The sequence below is a fragment of the Bufo gargarizans genome, chromosome 1 (genome assembly GCF_014858855.1).
Source record: "Bufo gargarizans isolate SCDJY-AF-19 chromosome 1, ASM1485885v1, whole genome shotgun sequence".
In the NCBI taxonomy this organism is placed as follows: domain Eukaryota; kingdom Metazoa; phylum Chordata; class Amphibia; order Anura; family Bufonidae; genus Bufo; species Bufo gargarizans.
Genome location: NC_058080.1, coordinates 576277279 through 576296471, shown reverse-complemented (window position 1 = coordinate 576296471; position 19193 = coordinate 576277279). Strand labels below are relative to the sequence as shown.

The window sequence follows — 19193 nt, the reverse complement described above, 5'->3', positions numbered from 1 at the left end:
TACTTTTTATTATATGGAATTCAATAAATATTATATTTATTTACATTTTTATAGTGTGGCTTTTTGGGTATTTTCAGATCTAGATTGTCCAGCGACAGCAGAACAAACTTTCATTGAGTGCATGTGTAGTAAATTCAGAAATATCACAATAAAGAAAGCTCTGTCTGTCAAGCCTTATGATTCATTTAATATCTTTCCTTTTAAGCTTAATTTTTGTCTGAAACATTTAGGTTGGAGCTGGCGGTGAAATGGAAGGCCAGGGACCCAGCTCGACAGGTGGCAGATGCTGCCGAAAGTGTAGCAAGTCCCAGGGATGACGGAGAGTGGCAATATGACCTTTGTGGCCAGCAACCCAGTGATAGTGAATTTCAGGGTTCCCGAGGAGGTCCAGTAATGGATGTAGGGTAGCTCGTTGAGACAGGGTGTGGCGTTAAAGGTCCTGTAGTAACATAATGGGGGCCCCTTTGTGGGACATGGGAGAGGATTGTTGAGCTTTGTTTAAGATTCGCTCTTTATTGACGCAGAAATGAATTCGGCAAATAATGTCTCTTGGTCTAGCACCATCAGGATCAGGAGGCTCAAGAGCCCTATGCGCTCTGTAAATCTCTAAGTGGGAGTTCGGCGGGAGTCCTAGGATTCCATTAAATATCTTCACGATTGTGGGTAGAAGATCCACCGTAGTTATTGATTCCGGAAGACCTCTAATCCATATGTTGTTACGGCGACTGCGGTTTTCTATATCGTCTAGGTGTAAAGTTAATCGTCGTGAGTTTGGGCCTTTTCTTGTAGAGCTTGAACAGTGGCGGCCAGGTTTTCATGGTCTTGTGTAGCAGAATTAATTCTAGTGTCAAGCACAGATAGCTCAGAGCGGACCTGGCAGAATTCCTTTTTACATTCTTGCAGGATGCTGGTAGCAAAGCTAGACAGATCTGCTATAGAAGGTAGAGAGCAGATAAGAGTATGCAAATCTCCCATGGTTGGCGGTCTGGAATCCTCATGAAATGGGTCAGCGGAGTCTCAAGGAGGGGTGCAGGGAGAGTCCCTGAAGGGGCTGAGCTGCAGGTTCAGTAGTGACCTTGGATCCAAGAGAAGGTGCTCTAGAGGACTGTGGATGAGAATCATCCCAGCAAGATCCCATGGACCAGTGTTGGGAGGCCGCCAGAGAGAGTCCGGGAGAGTGAGAAGGGGGGCGAAGAGGGTCCTGCTCAGTGGGAGGAGAGAAGACACGAAGCGTGGGGGACCCTTGATGGCAGTCCAAGGGCCGTCCCTGGAGATGAAGGCACGTGTGTGGCGATAGCTGGCCACAGAGGATCTCCTGACGTGTGCCTAAGTTGTTTGGCACGATGGGAGCTATGAGCGAATGCTCACTGGGCCAGAAGGGGTTAACTGGGGGTCCTGGAGCAAGAGCCATTGAAGTGGCAGGGCTAGCAGTTTGTGGAGCTGCAGTCTGCGAGGAGGGGGATGAGTCCCCAGGACTAATATGTTATGCAGCCATGACCAATGGCGCTGCAGAGGTCTGTGTGCGCACGTGGGGAGCACAATATAGGAGTAGCCGGAAGGGTCTGGTCTGGGCTGCAGAGTCGTGCCTGGGAGACAGCAGAGGCAAGGGTGGAGGGCACTGACACTGAACGGCACCTGCCTGAGTATGAAGCAGGGCTCCCAGGTGCCTCTTGTAGCACTTCTGAAGGTCTCACGGCACGGGCGTCGGCACCATCTTGGGAGCGCATAACGCGGCTGTGAAGAGCGGAGTCTGGTGAGGCAGATTGCCGCGTAAAGAAGTTGGGGAGGTCGCCTTGAGAGGATATCAGGGGAGCCGGTGGTCGGGCTTTACCCTTCTTTAAAGTTTTTCCCATTTGGAAGCAGCTGGTTTGGGGAAAATTCGCCAGGGATGCGGCAGAGTGTGTCCTCACTTGCTCATGGCTGGCCACACCCCCCCTCCCCGATGCCTCTTTTTAAACAGTCCATGACACCCTACACATATGGTTTTCTGTTCTGGTCTTTGGAAACAAGGAAGAAACGCCTGTACATTTCTGCAGCCAAAACTGGTGTGCATTGCCGAGGTAAAAACTGACCATCCATGGTTTTACTGGACTCAGCACCATAGCTACAGTTGAAATAATCAGTTTATATACAATTAACACAACTCCTGACATCTAACCTTAGTACACATTCCCTCTGTTTGGATCAGTACTATATTTGAAGAATGAGAAAATTAAAATCTTTGTCCCCATGTGAAGTTGCAAACTATAACTGCTTTTTTATTTTATTTTTTTGAATGGTGGTTTAGGAGAAGTGTCTTTGCTGAGCGGCCATCAGGTCATGTCGATATAGGACACATTTTACTAGGATATAGCTTAAATCTCATCATCTGAACAGATAAATGTGGTACTTTCTGTAGTGGGCTTGTAAAAGGACAAAATGCTTTTTCTGATGGCTCGGCTGATTTATTTTAATTCTCCCATGATATCAAGCAAAGACACGTACACCTTGAAAGTATAAAATACTGACACAAGTACACCCCCACTTAGTTATGACAATTACCGTAGCCTCAAAAGTAGTGTTGAGCGAAGAGAGCTTCAAAAGCTTCTTATGAAGTTGTTTCGTTCAAAACTTCGGAACAATTCTGTACAGAGATATGTCTCTGTACAGTATTAGAATGTATGGGCTCTGGTGAGCCGAAGTTGGTTATTCAAGAAGTCGCGCGTGACTTCATTGAATAACTACGGTAGTTGATTTTTAAAGTGGAAAACCACTTTAAAACTTTAAACCATACTTGGCTTCGGTTCTGACTGGTAGCTCAGACCCGAAGCAGAGTTCAGTTTCAAGTTATAAAGTGGTTTTCTACTTAAAAAAATCAAGTACCGAAGTTATTCAATGAAGTCACGCGCGACTTCGTGAATAACCAACTTAGGCTCATAAGACCGCATACATTCTAATACTGTAAGGAGAAGAATCTCCGCACAGTATTATTCCGACGCACAATACTACTCAGAAGCTAAAACCATGACATTGGTTTCTGGAATTTTCCAAACTATTTACAGGCACAGTAAACGTGGGGTATGTAAACTTTTGAACTAGAAATTAAGGTTTCCAATAATTTTCACATTCTTGAAATCTACTAGTGACTCTAGTTGACCTAAAAGAGGGAATGTTTGTTAGGACTGAACGTCAGGAAATGTGTAAACCTGAGTTTTAATGAATGTGGCGAAGGCGTTTATCAACTTGACTTTGGCTGTACCTATATTGCTGCAGGTTCATGTACATAAATGTCTGTCTGAAGGAGGCCTTAGCATGTCTCTCAGCCTACCTCAACTACGTTTAAGAATGTTTTACTTCTATGTGACTGTGTGAATTACTTAAAGAGGACCTTTCATCAGTCCAAACATTGTGAACTAAGTGTCATGATCTGTACAGCTGCGCCCAGGGATTTCACTGCACTTACCATTATCCCTGGGCACCTCTCTGTTCTCCAGTATGTTCGGTCACTTGGTTATAGTAGGAGGAGAATGCCCTTGTTCTCCTGGGAGTCTCCTTCTCTGCGCTGCGATTGGCCAGCACTACAGCCTGAGAGAAGGAGACGCCCAGGAGAACAAGGGCAGTCTCCTCCTACTATAACCAAGTCCCCTAAGTCTCCACCTACTATAACCAAGTGGGCAAACATACTGGAGGGCATAGCGGGAGAACGGAGTGGCGCCCAGGTATAATAGTAAGTGCAGTGAGATCCTCGGGCGCCGCTGTACAGATCATGACACTTAGTTCACAATGTTTGGACCGATGAAAGGTCCTATTTAAAGAAGAACTGTCACCACAAAATACAGTGCAATTGTAATTTATATAAGACCACCCCCATGTACAGCTTTCAGTGACTGACAGCTATCTCTGTATACACAGGACCGTATTTTCAGTCCGCATCCAATCCGCATTTTGTGTGGTCGGTTGCAGACCCATTCACTTCAATGGAACCGCAAAAGATGTGGACAGCACACCCCTGTGCAGTACGCATCCATATGTCCATTCTTCAGCCCTGAAAAAAAAAAATATTGAACATGTCCTATTCTTGTCCACGGACAGGGATAGCAAAGTTCTATTAGAGGGCAGGAAGTTTGGTTTCGCAAAGTGCGGAACACACACGGCTGGTATTAGTGTTTTGCGGACCACAAAAATTGCAATGCCCGTGTGCGTGAGCCCCTACACAGAGAATGGTATCAAATCACTGAAAACACAGCCCCATGAACAATAAAGTAAAAAAATTTTTTTTTAAATATATTAAAACTCATACTGAATCTTTTCCCACAAAACTATATATCAGTCTGCTCAGCTCCTCTATCAATCTGCTCTATAACATGTTGCATGGTGGTAACATGGTGGTCGGTTTGCACTGCATTTCGTGTTGAGGACGACCCAAAATACACTAATTACCATCTAAAACAGATAGCACAGTGTAAACCAATCACAGGTCGCCAATGCAAATTTACAAATGGCGACAATACTTTTTAGTCTTGTTGCCATTTGCGACAGGAGCTGACGGTTCTCTGCCCCGCCGCCAATGTTATTCTCAGCAGCGCCGTGGAGAAGGAGTCTCTCCCTCCCCCTGTGCTGCTGCCGCCGCCAATAGGCAGAAAGACGGGAGGAGGATGGGAGGGGCTGTGGCCACTGCGCCACCAATGAAGATAACTGACCTTTTAATACAAATACAGGAGGCAGGTGCCAGAATCAAATAGCCGGCACCCGACCTCTATGACAGGGAGCTGCGATCCGCTGCAGTTAACCCTTCAGGCGCGGTACCTGAGGGGTTAACTGCAGCGGATCGCAGCTCCCTGTCATAGAGGTCGGGTGCTGGCCATTTGATTCCGGTACCCTCTGAGGGCTGCGCCAGTGCGATTTGCTGGAGACTGAGGGCAGGAGCTTCATCGTCGTCACTGGGCATGCGCCGAGCCCAGTGACGTCCGATGCTCGCTTTTCCCTCAGTCTCCAGCAAATCGCACTGGCGCAGCCCTCAGTGAGTACTGAGTCTGCGCGAGACTTCGCTCGGCCGACAGGGAGGGGGAGGAGAGGGATGAGACGCTGTGGGCGGTTAGGGATTCAGGAGGAAAGCGTTTTGGGCACTGCAGGGGGGGGCGTTACTGGGCACACAAAGTGGAACATAACGCCCCGCTGGGCACCTTCAGGATTAATTAGCATAATTATAAAAGTCGTTTTTCAGCAAAACTACTGGACGGATTACAGTATAGAACAGCAAAGCCGATTCAAGATAATTTGTGGAGCATGACTGGTTTAAAATCTGAATTTGTGTTATGAGAGGTGACAGAATCCCTTTAACAGGTCAGTTATCTTCATTGGTGGCGCAGTACGCCCCCTTTCCCCCCCAGTATAATAAACATTGGTGGCGCAGTGCCAATGAGGATTAAAAAATAAAATAAAAATTAACTCCCCTCCTTCAATTGATCACGTAGCTGCCAGTCTCCTGTTCCTTCTTCGGGACCTGTCAAAGGACCCATGGTGACGTCACTGAGCTCATCACATGGTCCATTACCATGGTGATGGATCATGTGATGAACCATGTGATGAGCACAGTGACGTCACCACAGGTCCTTTGACAGGTCCTAAAGAAAGAACAGGAGACCGGCAGCTACCCGATCAATTGGAGGAGGAGAGTTCATTTATTTTTTTATTAACCCTCAATTGACCTTCTACTAAGCATTCTGTATTAAAGAATGCTATTATTTTCCCTTATAACCATGTTATAAGGGAAAATAATACAGTGAATAGACTTACATCCTAGCAACCATGCGTGAAAATCGCACCGCATCTGCACTTGCTTGCGGATGCTTGCAATTTTCACGCAGCCCCATTAACTTCTATGGGGCCTGGGTTGCATGAAAAACGCACAACATAGAGCATGCTGCGATTTTCACGCAACGTACAGGTGATGCGTGAAAATCACCTCTCATGTGCACAGCCCCATAGAAGTGAATGGGTCCGGATTCAGTGCGGGTGCATTGCGTTTACCTCACGCATTGCACCCGCGCAGAAATCTCTCCCATGTAAAAGGGGCCTAAGGCTGAATAGGACAAGGGTTCCAGCCCCTAAGGGGGCTAATAGTAAGTAAAAAAAACAAAAACAAAACACTAAGGCTACTTTCACACTTGCGGCAGTGTGATCCGGCAAGCAGTTCCATCGTCGGAACTGCCCGCCGGATCCGCCGATCTGGATTTGAGTAAAAGCATTTGTGAGGGGGGCGTGGCCTGCAAGCGCATGGAGTGAGACGCACCGTTCACTGCTCCTGCTAGTATCCTGTACTAAACTATCGGTAGCACACCTCGTTTTCTTGAAATAAACTTACCTGGTGAGAGGGAAGTGTCCGGTGGGTGCTGTGTTGAATTTGGGAGCCTGAATATGCCGAGAAAGTCGAGCAAAGCCACGAAACCAGACAGACTGGAGGCGGGCCAACATGGCGCCGATGGCGGAGTGACGATGGCGCTGCAGGAAATGGTGAGCCAGAGCGCGGCAGCTAAAACTCAGCAAGTATGCCTGTACAGACAGCGGAATGGGCGATTGGGCTACTGATAAGGGGGACCGACATACTTACCTCCTCTGACCAGGAGGAGGACGGTTCCTTAGATGGCGACGGCTGATCAGCCTTTACCAGCTCCTGCATGCCCTGCTAATGTTACAGTGGGCCTTAGGGCCGCGTCTACAGAGGAACCCACTCTGAAAGACATTATGGTTGCTGTGGCCAGTTGTAACAGCACCCTGAAAGTGCTCACAGTACAAGTTGGCAGTTTGAGGTCTGATGTCTCCATAATAAGGCACGACCTACACAAGATCTCTGAGCGTACCTCTGAACTGGAGAAGAGGGTGTCATCATTGGAGGACATAGTTCAGCCGTTGCAAATGGCGTCCAAGAAGTCTATGAAGGATATTGCTGCTTTATATGCCAAGGTGGATGATTTAGAGAACAGATCGCGAAGGAACAACCTGCGAATTGTGGAATGCTGGAGAAGGCGGAGGGGGCCAATGCCACAGAATTTGTGGAGAAATGGTTGTACCAGTTGTTTCATTAGAAAGGCCTATCCTCCCTGTATGCGGTGAAGCGGGCGCACAGAGTGCCCATGCGGCCGCTTCCACCTGGCAGACCTCCTCGCCCTATTCTTGCGAAAATATTGCACTTCAAGACCGGGACACTATTCTGCGGCAGTCCAGAGATAATGAAGAGATGGTCCTAAACAGGGTCAAAGTGTCCATTTTCCCGGACTACTCAAATGAGGTACAGAGGCGGAGGAGACGCTTTATGGATGTCAAGAAGAGGCTTAGAGGGTTACAGGTTCCATATGCTATGTTATTCCCAGCTAAATTACGAGTGGTGGCACTTGGATCCACCAGATTCTTTGAAGATTTTGAGGAGGCGGCTCAGTGGCTGGACGTCCACGAACGGCAATTGAGAAAGGGAGCCCTGGACACTTTAAGAAGGCAGATATGCAGCTTGGTTTAATTCCCATATATGTTTGCTCTTTAATGTCACATTATTGTTGCACCAGTTAAGAAGCGTATTCTACTATGCTACCATGTGGTAAATTCTGAGGTGGGAGTAGGCGGTTAGGGGATCATAATGTGTTTCCCAGCTGTGGAGAGGATTCTCTACCTGAGAGAATGTGTTGTTAGAATTAATGATGAGTATTATTCGGTATTGGGCAAGTTATACACGGTTTGCCCTGTTTGTGGGTTTAAAGTTGGAAAGGGGGGGACAGTTGTTCCCATGTGTGGTATTCTGATACTGGGGGGAGGGGTAGGGAGTTAGGTTGGAGCAGGTGCTGGGGGGAGAACTCTGCATGGATGTGGTATGTGAGGTCAGGGCCGTCTTTAATATTGATTGGACCCTGGGCAAAAATTTACTTGTGCCCCCTGGATCCCGCCTTCCCACACCTTAGCAGGCAATCACGCCCTCCACCACAACACACACAAAAAAAATCCACATATCTGGTAGAGTCCAGTGAATGACTGTAAATCCAGTTCTGAAGACTCCAGCGGCTCAGGACCAGTGCTCTGGGCAGCTGGGCTCAGGCTGGAAGTGGGCTCCGCTCTGCAGGAAGGAGACCAGGGCTCGGCTCACCCTAGTGTTACAGTGCACCCCAGCACGCAAACGGTATGCAGTATAGCACCCTATAGTATACAGCACTTCACAGTATGCAGTATAGCACCCTATAGTATACAGCACCCCACAGTATGCAGTATAGCACCCTATAGTATACAGCACTCCACAGTAAGCAGTATAGCACCCTATAGTATATAGCACCCCACAGTATGCAGTTTAGCACCCCACACTATACAGTACCCCACAGTATATAGTAGAGCAGTATAGCAGCCCACAGTATACAGCACCTCACGGTATACAACACCTCACTGTATACAGCACCCCAAACTATACACGATACAGCCCCCCACACTATACAGTACAGCAGTATAGCACTCCACACTATACCGCACCCACAGTATACAGTACAGCAGTATAGCACTCCCCCCCACTATACAGGCCCCCCACAGTATACAGCCCACCACACAGTATACAGGCACTCACACATACAGGCCACCCCCCCCCCCCCCCACAGTATACAGCCCACCACACAATATACAGCCCATTACACAATATATAGCCCACCACACAATATACAGCCCACCACACAGTATACAGCACCCCACTATACAGTAGTTTACAGTATATTAACATAGCCCCTGTCACCTTTTTCTGATGTAATCTTTACACAAAAAAGCTCCACAGTTAACTTCTGCAACACTCAGTAGGACCTGTGATGACCTCATAGCCATGTGACCAGTAATTGCTAGGTTACTGGTCACATGGTAATGATGTCATTAAGGTCCTAGATCAAAACTCATTAAGGTCCTAGAATTAAGATCATTAACACAGTACAATCATGATGCCTGTGTAGCCGACAGCCTGACACCCGGGGCAGTAGCTAGCAGGGCTCAAGAGGCAGCTGCCTTGGGCCCCCCAGGAGCAACTGGGCCCAGGGCAGCTGCCCCTTTTGCCCCTTGGTAAAGACGGCCCTGTGTGAGGTGTAGGTATATTAAACTGTTTTACCATGACACAGGTGATTAAAGTTTTGAGCTGGAATGTGAGGGGTATGGCGGATGCACGGAAAAGACTGTGTATTTTTCATTACTTGAGGCGTTTTCAGCCTGCCATCTGCTGCCTGCAGGAAACGCATTTGACTAGTGATACTGTATAATGGCTTAGTAAAAACTGGGTGGGACATGTGGTACATGCGATACATTCCTCACATTCTAGGGGAGTATGTGCGTTAGTGCATAAAAGTATTAGATATGAGCATGTGCAGCAGTGTGTGGATGCAGAGGGTAGGTATGTCTGTGTTGTGTGTAAGATTGATGGGATCCAGGTGGTGTTGGAGAGTACGTGCCTCCTCCGTTTGCTTCTCCTCTGATGCGTGCAATTATGACCTTCGTGGCAGACTTCCCTGGGTTGCCATGGCTATTAGTGGGGGATTTCAACTGCACGCCGGATGATTCCTTGGATAGATGTCGGGTAGAGGGGTCAGGTGGTTCACCGGGTAGTACTGCTTTAAAGAATATTATGACTGAAACTGGTCTGTTAGATGTGTGGAGAGCACGCAATCCTAATAGGCGCGAGTACTCGTACAAATCTGCTATGCAACATTCACTCTCACGTATAGATCTGGCTCTTGTCAATGATGTAATGTTACCTTGATTCGGGTCTTTGTCTATCATCCTCGATCGTTGTCTGACCATTCCTTGGTGCAGATTGACTTGTGCCTGGGGGCGCTCAGACAGGGACAGAGGTTGTGGAAATGCAACCAGCATTGGCTTAATGTACTGGGTGATCTGTCTGAGATTTCTCTGGCGGTCAGGGTTAGTTTTTTTTTTCTTTTGGGGTTGTTCCGTATCTTAAGACAGCTGTTCTTACTCCGATAGTGTACATTGTACAATATTGTCTATCCTTTTGATGGTGTGAACTACTTAATGCGGAAATGGATGTATCTTATGAGGATGTCTTATGTTGCCTTATCTTGTTTCTGTATTCTGCATTTTGATGGAAATGACAATGTACCGGTACTTGAAGAAAATGCTTAATATTTATGAGCAATAAAAAAATGATTTGATAAAAAAAAATGCATTTGTGAGACGCATCCGGATGCGGATCCATCTCACAAATGCACTGCAAGAACGAATCCATCTCTCCGCTTGTCATGCGGACCGACGGATCCGTCTTGACAGACGGCATTCTGGTATTTTGAATGCCGGATCCGGCACTAATACATTCCTATGGGGAAAAATGCCAGATACGGCATTCAGGCAAGTCTTCCGTTTTTTTTTGGTCGGAGATAAAACCGTAGCATGCTGCGGTTATCTTTTTCCTGATCAGTCAAAACAACTGAACTGAAGACATCCTGATGCATCCTGAACGGATTACTCTCCATTCAGAATGCATGGGGATGTGCCTGATCAGTTATTTTCCGGTATAGAGCCCCTGTGATGGAACTCTATGCCGGAAATGAAAAACGCTAGTGTGAAAGTACCCTAAAATTTTAAGTTTAAATCCCCCCTTTCCCAATTTTACATATAAAATATATAAACAATAAACAAACATATTACATAATGCTGCGTCTGAAAAGTCCAAACTATTAAATTATAAAAAAAATCTCTCCAATGCGGTGAGCGCCGTAATAAAAACCATGCGATTCGCAATTTTTTAGTCTCCTTGTCACCCCAAAAAATAGGATAGGACTGTTCTATTATGGGCCGAACGTTCATAAAATGTGAAATGCATGCGGCTTTTTTTTTTTTGGGGCGTGGTATTGAGTATCACAAAACTTTTTTATGGTGACGAAAGCGAATCAAAATTTTGGTATCGAAACAACCCTACGGCGAGCTGATCGGCGTAGCCTTGTCACGATACCAAAATTTTGATTCGGTTTCGATTTTGCGACAAAAATTTTATTTGGCTCCTAAATTTTTCAGTTCAGGAGCCAATGGCTACTAGGTATTTTTTTTTGTCTGGAGCACTGAATCAGCCATAAAATTAAAACCTAATATTGTGTAGGTCACCCCTTTGGCATCAAACAGCTCTGGGGAATGGACTCCACTAAACCTCTGAGGGTATGTTGACATGGCTTTACTGCAGATTTCAGCAGATATATAGTGCAGAAATCCTTGGCATATCCGTTACTTCCAATAGGAATAAGTCGCTGGTTCGCTGGCTGTCCTTTCTGGGACCACTTTTAGTAGTTACTAATCACTGCAAACCAGGAACACCTCGCAAGACCTGCTATTATGGAAATGCTCCAACCCAGTTGTGTACCCGTCACAATTTCGCCCTTGTCAAACACGTGCCCATTCCTTCTGCCACCAAGACATCAACTTTTAGAACTGATCATTCACTTGCTCCCAAGTATATACCAACTCTTGACAGCATCAGAAGATACACCTCACCTGTCAGTAGTCTTAATGTAAAGGCTGATTGGAATAGGATACTAAAATACTGCAGTTTTATAAATTCAGACACCGACATTACAGGAAACAAGTTCAGGGCTTCCTTAACCGCCCACGGACTATAAACGTCCTTGGGCGGTCGGTTTATCTCTGTTCTGGAACGTCTATTCAGAGATCACAGCTGCTGAGCGGTAGAATTGCTGTCAGTGACAGCAGGGCAAGGCAGGGACCGTTACTGGGTGTCCCTGCCTTCTAGATTGCTGTATACACCACACTTAACGAGCACTGTGTATACAGATCAGGACGCGCTATGCCGCTTCCTGTCCCGGACCGGTGGTCATGTGACCGCCAGGGCCGGGGGGAATGCAGGAGCTGTCAGGTCTTCCATAGACCACAATCAGCCCTGCACTGGGGCTGTACAGCATTGTATTCTGCTTTACAGCCTCTCTGGGGGGTGTATTTCCACTGTAAATGGGGCTACTATGCCAGCCCCAGTTACAGGTAAAATCAATAGTAAAAAAAAAAGTTGAATGTTAGACATATTTTGTATTGTTTCATCCGTAATGACCGGATCTATACAAATATCACATGATCTACCCCATTAAGTGAACAGTGTTAAAAAAAAATTGAAAAATGACACCAACCAGAAAGCCAAATGTACCCCAAAATGGTGCCAATAAAAACTAAAGCTTGTGCTGCACAAAATAAGCTCTCACACAGTTCATTCAACAAAAAAAGTTATCGCTCTTAAAAACCATGACAGAAAATTCCATGTTAGAAAATCCAGATGAAGTTCTTTCCCTTCTGAGCCCTGGCGTATCCCCAAACAACAGTTTACTACCACAATTGGGGTGTTACTGTATTCAGGAGAAAGTGGGTAGCAAATTGTGGGGGAATATTCTTCTGTTATCTTTTGTGAAAAAGAAAGTTTAGGCCCAAAGCACTATTTTCTTGTAAAAAATTAAATACGGTAAATGTAATTTTTCATTTTCACACACAAGTATTATAAATTCTATGAAAGACCTGTTGAGTGACGTGCTTGCTACTCCCCTTAAAATTCCTTGAGTGGTGTAGTTTACTGTGGGGTTTCTTCAAATGCAACATGGTGTCCAAAGACCATTCCAGCAAAATCTGCCCTCCAAAAACCATATGATGCTCCTTGCCTTCTGTGCCCTGCCGAGTGCCCAAACAGCGGTATACGACCACATACGGGGTGTTTCTGCAAACTGCAGAATCAGGGTAATACATATTGAGGTTTGTTTTGTTGTTCAGCCTTGATGTGCTCCAGGAAACAAAATGATTAAAAATGGAAAATCTGCAAAATAAAGTGAAATTTAGAAATTTCACTTTTTGCTTTAATTCCTATGGAATACCTAAAGGATTAACAACATTTCTAAAACCAGTTTTGAATAGTTTGAGGGGTATCATTTCTAAAATGGGTTGGTTCTATTATGTAAGCCCCACAAAGTGACTTCAGAACTGAACTGGTCCTTAAAAAACCTGACTGGAAATTTTCGTAAAAATTTCTAAAAGTGCTTCTATAATTCTAAACCTTCTAATGACCTAAAAAAAAAAAAAAAGAAAATGACATTACCAAAATTATGCCAACATAAAGTAGACATATGAGGGATGTTAATTAATGAATATTTCATATGTCTTAAAAGCGGAGAGATTCAAATTTAGAAAACTGATTTTTTTTTTTTAATTCTCGTTAACTTATGGATTTTTTTTTTATAAATAAAAGGTAAAATATATTGACTCAAATTTACTATTAACATGAAGTACAATGTGTCACGAGAAAACAGTCTCTGAATGACTTGGATAAGTAAAAGTGTTCCAAAGTTATTACCACATAAATTGACATGTCAGAGTTGCAAAATTAGGCCTAGTCAGGAAGGTGGTAAGTGGCCCGGTCTGGAAGTGGTTAAGTAAGAAAATCTCACCTCTGCAGTCTGCACCCAGTCTGACACGGACATACATTAACACATACATGGACAATTTACAGGAGCGGCTGTTCAGTACCTGGGAGCCGGTTCATCAGCCAGCTGAGCTGCTTCTTTGATATATTTGTCCAGCTTAAATCTAAGGACACTGGTTGTCTTCTGATAATCCCACTGAGCATAAGAGGAGTGATGGATTTGCAGCGGTTTAGGTCGATGTGAGTCCACAATCTTTTATCACAACACCTATAATAAAAAAATAGAAAATAATATAATAGAAATCACATCCCATCATATTTCTAAACATGTTGTCTATCAAAAAGCAGAGACGTCCACATACACAGAGCAGCGCGGTTACAGGACGTACCATCAAGAGGCAGGAATACCTGACCTCTTGGAAGTAACTACCTCTGCTGTAGACTTCCCCACTGACTGATGATATCAATTAAAGCACAGCACTAAGGCTGTGTTCACACTGTAGTCTGTACCTCTATCACCAGTCCTGGCAGATTTGATGGAAACATAGCGCTGCATAAACTGCTACTTTTCCCCATCAAAACAAATAAAAATACAGCCTAAAATAAAACTTGTGATCTCATTACATTCTTAATCCTCAGAGCTCATGAAATATTTGGCCCATTGTACTTGGAAAGCAGCAGTCAGATCAGTGTATGCCTAACGTCTGAAAGTTGTATTATTTTATCTTCAGGTGTACTGAGATAGTGACCCTTGCCTTCCATTTCCACGCAGAGTCTGTACACAGGACAATCCGTGGCCGGCCCATTATTAATAAGCAGATTTATTTCTGGAACAAGTCTATAAATCAAGAAATGCTGATGTGCTCGGGCACCTCACATGCCGATAACGCTGGCATACGTCTTTAAATTAAACTTTAATTTATTTTAAATTGAAAGAACGTCTGTCAGCAAGATCAACATTATTAAACCAGGCATGCAACCTGGTAGGCTTGATCATTCTGATAAAAACAATAGCTTGATAATAAATCTCCGTGTCCCCATTGCTGGGAAATACACATTTTCATTAATATGCCAAATGACCTAACTGGAGCACTGAGGGACCAGCCAGAGTCCACAGAGCACCAATTTGTTAGACCCTCCTTCACCTTCAGTCCCTCCGCCCTGATTGACAGCACTAGACATTGGGCATAGCCATGTCTTCTTATGCCTGCTCTCCGTCTCCGTGCTTGTTCTAAATTTTCCTGATGCTCTGCTAGCATTGAGACCGTTTGCCTGCGCTTTATCTCCTGGTCTCTGCGCTTGCTCAGTAAAGCAGTCTGGATGAAAAAGCTGCTGCAGGGATAGACAATATATAACTACTGGTTGGCTTACTTTTAGAGGGAGCTTTAAAAGAGAACCCGTCACCTCAAAAACGCATATAAAACGGCCAGAATTACCTTATAGTAGCCCCCAGTCTGTTCATAATCACATGTCTGATCCGGTAGTCTGATGCTCATTTGCGTAACGTAAAAAAAAAAATACAACAACAATATTTTAAGGGCCATCAGCGCTATCTTGCCGGTCAGCTTCAAGTCAAGGTAAACCCGCCCCCTAACCACCTACCCATTCTTGTTTGATTGACAGCCTGAAGTGCGGCCGGGATCGCAGAAGTCTCACGCAGGGAGCTGGCTGTTTTATATGCATTTTTGAGGTGACAGGTTCCCTTTAAATCAGAACTGTGGTGCAAAACACCTCCTCTTAGGCCACTCCCCTCACAGAAAAGGTGCTGAAATGTTCGCTAAACCTAGATGCACCGAACTGCGCCACTATATGGTGTAATTTGCACTGACATTAGTAAATGTGGGCTACAGTGTCTCAGGAATATTGTGTCTGTAAGAAAGCAAACCAAATTTGGGTTCTCTCAGCTCTGACGGGCTGGACTTGGAGTATATTACTGTTACGCTGCAAAGCCGCTGTTAACACTGGAATTTTGCAGCAGTGTATATGGATCAAACTAGGTCTTAATGAATCAAAAAGGTTTTTTACAGATCAGTAACTTTACATACAGGAAGCACAAATTCGCTGCAATTAACAATATAACTGTAGGTGTAATTTCTGTACAATGGCTTATGAAGGGTTAAGCCGACTGATCTTACAGATTATGAGCTAGAATGCTAATAGTGCACACACGCAGATATGTTGTCTTCCCCCTAATCTGTTATGATGGTCCTAAAATAAATGGAGCCGTCGTTCAGAAGCTGTTCACACACTACAATCATCTACCGCCAAATGTGACTCAGACTTGTATGCATTCAGATAAGAATTTAGATTTTTTTTCAATCATTGACACAAATACAGTGCAACATTCTGTATGATGGAGCACCCTTCTTCAGGAAAGTTAAAGGGGTTATCCAGGAATTGGTAATGATGACCTAGACTCAGGATAGGTGGTCATCATCACATCAGATGTGGTCAGAGTCCTGGCACCTCCACCGATCAGCTGTTTCAGGGGCTCTGAACAGCTGTCAAAGCACAGCACTATATACACAGAATAGTATAGCGAGAGTGCTTGGTAATTCACGTCAATGAGGCTGAGCTATAACTAGGTCATGTGACCAATGTGCAGTGATGTCACTAGACTAGGAAGAGGCCACGGTGCTAACAGACCGCTGGCCTCTTTTAGGAGATGATCAGCGGGGGTCCTGGGTGTCAGACCCCCACTGATCTTATCTGATGACCTATCCAGAGGATAGGTCATAAATATAAATTCCAGGATAATGTTGTACTAAAATGCCAAAAGAGCACTAGGGACGGGTCTTGCTGGCACATAAGTCCTATCTGATAAGATATTTAAAAAGGACCTTTCACTCGTATACAAACTAAAAACTAACTATCTGTGGGCAGAGCGGCGCCCAGGGGTCCCCCTGCACTTACTAGTATGCCTGGGCGCCGCTTCGTTCGCCCGATATAGGCTCCGGTGTCTCAGCTCCGTCTGTTGTATTGGACTGATTTTTTGTAGGAGGCGTGTCCCTTGCTGCAGTGCTGGCCAATCGCAGCACACAGCTCATAGACTGGCTCTGAGCTGCGCGCTGCGATTGGCCAGTGCTGGAGCAAGGGACACGCCTCCTACAAAAAAATCAGTCCAGTACAACAGACAGAGCTGAGACACCGGAGCCTATACCGGGCGAACGGAGCGGCGCCCAGGCATACTAGTAAGTGCAGGGGGACCCCTGGGCGCCGCTCTGCCCACAGATAGAGTTCGTTTTTAGTTTGCATACGAGTGAAAGGTACTCTATTAATTACAACCAGTTTGAGCTTTCCTGAAGGATGCTGCGCTGTCTGAAGCACTGCACTGTAAATGTGGTGATTGAAAAATTACTATTTGCATCTTATGTGCAAACAATTCCATATTGTAATGTACAGTATGGATCCCTGGACAGAAGGATAACAGGGAAGTGCACAATACACGTAGAAAAAGTGCTTACATCAACGTGCGTTTTCAAAGGCATTTTCCAGGAGTTCAATATCTGATCAGTTTGGGTCCAGTTCCTGGTACCCCCCCCTTCCCCTGTTTGAAGAGGTCACAACAATCCAGCAAGTTCTGCGGCCTCTTGCTAGGCCAGTGATGTCACCTTCATTGATCACAAGGCTAATCTGCAGCACAAGTGAATGGGTTTGGGTTGCAATACCAAGCACACACGCTATACAATGTACGGAGGTGTTTGGAATACTGTTAGGTGGACACAGTGCTCACCGGAACATCACAGCTTTCTTCAAACAGCTGATTGTAGGACAGGCCATTGATCTAGGACTTACAGAAAACCCCCCTTAAAGATAACCTGTCAGCACTAGGGATGAGAGAATCGACTTCGGATGAAGTCGATTCGCATAATACTTAGTTTGAATGCTGTACGGACCGAGCGCTCCGTACAGTATTAGAATATATTGGCTCCGATGAGTGGTACCTTGGAACTGAACCGGAGTTCGGGAAATGTTTTTTTTTTTTTACAGTAGAAATTGATTTATGAAGTTATAATGCAAAGTCTTGCGAGGCTTCGCAAAGTAATAACTTCGGCTCATAGGAGCCAATACATTCTAATACTGTACAGAGCACTCGCTCCGTACAGTATTCAAAGTATTATGCGAATAGACTTCGGATGAAACATTCACTCATTCCTAGTCACCACCCCTGAGAAGTCTATATTTGCAAATACTTGTATTCCCTATGAAATAACAATTCTGGGGCCTTTTTTTTTACTTTGCCACTCCTCTATTATTCTTCCTAGAAATGTTTAAATAAATTGACAACTGGGTTGTACCAGTCAATCTGTTAAAAAGGCGTGTCCACAGTCTAAGGCCTCATGCACACGACCGTTGTTTTGGTCCGCATCCGAGCCGCCGTTTTTGCGGCTCGGATGTGGACCCATTCACTTCAATGGGGCCGCAAAAGATGCGGACAGCACTCAGTGTGCTGTCGGCATCCGTTGCACCGTTCCGTGGCCCAGCAAAACTTTTTTTTTTTTTTTATTAAAGGTACTCCCATTTCAGACATTGATAGGATATGCCATCAGTGTCCGATAGGTGTGGGTCCTGCTCCCATCTCCAGAAAGGGCCCCCCCCAAGTGAAAGGAGAGCAGCTGTGCGAGCACAGCCACCCTCAGTTCAACACTATGGGACTTTCAGCTATTTTCAAAAATCCCACAGAAGTGAATGGAGAGCACTTAACCGGTGCGGTTCTGGAAATAGGAGCAGGTGACAGGGATGGGACCAACACCTATCAGACACTGATGGCATATCCTAGCAATATGTCATCAATGTCTGAGATGGTAATCCCCTTTTAACAGACATGTTAGGAGAACTGACAGGTCCTACTTATGTACGTCAGGTCATTTATACACATTATTATAGATGGATACTGGTCTGATTGAACAGCAATCAGACAACTAAAGATAAAGCATATTATAAATGTATAATACAGTTCATGGGATAGAGAAGTCACGAAAGTTAAGAAAATGGATATTGGATTACCATCTGTTCCACGTTTTGCAGACTGTCATACAGATGCACAAATCCCTGTGGCTGAGGTAGCTAAAGATGGCCATCCAGACCTCTCTTTGCATCACATGCGTCGCACCATTCTCCAGAGGGAGGGAATCTGGAGGAGGGCTGATTGGAGGAGGCCTTATTACATGGCGCTCCATCTGCATACATTTGGGAGGTGATAAGGAAGGAGGAGGGTGTGTAACGACCCTTGGTGTGCTTCTTGGGCTTGGGACAGACTGATGCCTATATTCCTTTGGGGTCCCATTCAGTTTGGTGAATCGGTGCACTCTCTCCCCATTACTGTTACATTTTCTGGTCTCCTCGTCCTCACTCTCTGGTTCAGATTTGATGGGATGATGGTTCTCATTTGCCAAGCTGTTCTCTGTTTTTTGTATCTCTTGGTTGAGTTCCTTGCTTAATTCTTTGCTGAGTTCTTTAGGAACTTTCCTTTTCCTTCGGTTTTTCTTCTTCTCCTTTAGCTCAGGACCTTCAGTGCTGGGACCTGCAGTTGGCGAGCTGGATCTTGACTGGTCACTTTCCTTAAGTTTTGGGACTGCCTCTTGCAAATCATCATCAGGCTCCTGTTTTATGCGCTTTAATGTTTTGGCCATAATTGCTTCAGGTGTCTTCCAAGGTCTCTTCTGAAATAAAAAAATAAAAAAAAGGAGACTTACAAACTGAAAAGTGGGTGTGACACGGGTGGGGTTTAGTGGGAGAGCATGGCCTCCCATGGCCAAACAAATGTACTTGATTTAGTTATATTTCAAAT

General features: G+C 45.1%; 1 protein-coding gene across 5 annotated transcripts in view; it reads right to left on the bottom strand.

The window, feature by feature from the left end:
- LOC122924538 (lysine-specific demethylase 2B) overlaps positions 1-19193 on the bottom strand; it is a 249850-nt gene that overhangs the window by 9768 nt on the left and 220889 nt on the right. For all 5 annotated transcript variants that reach the window (XM_044275743.1, XM_044275744.1, XM_044275746.1 and 2 more), the window contains 2 exons: positions 18410-19065; positions 13507-13670 (listed from right to left, as the gene is read on the bottom strand). In XM_044275743.1, the coding sequence (XP_044131678.1) occupies positions 13507-13670; positions 18410-19065 (820 nt within the window). The remainder of the gene's footprint in view (positions 1-13506; positions 13671-18409; positions 19066-19193) is intronic.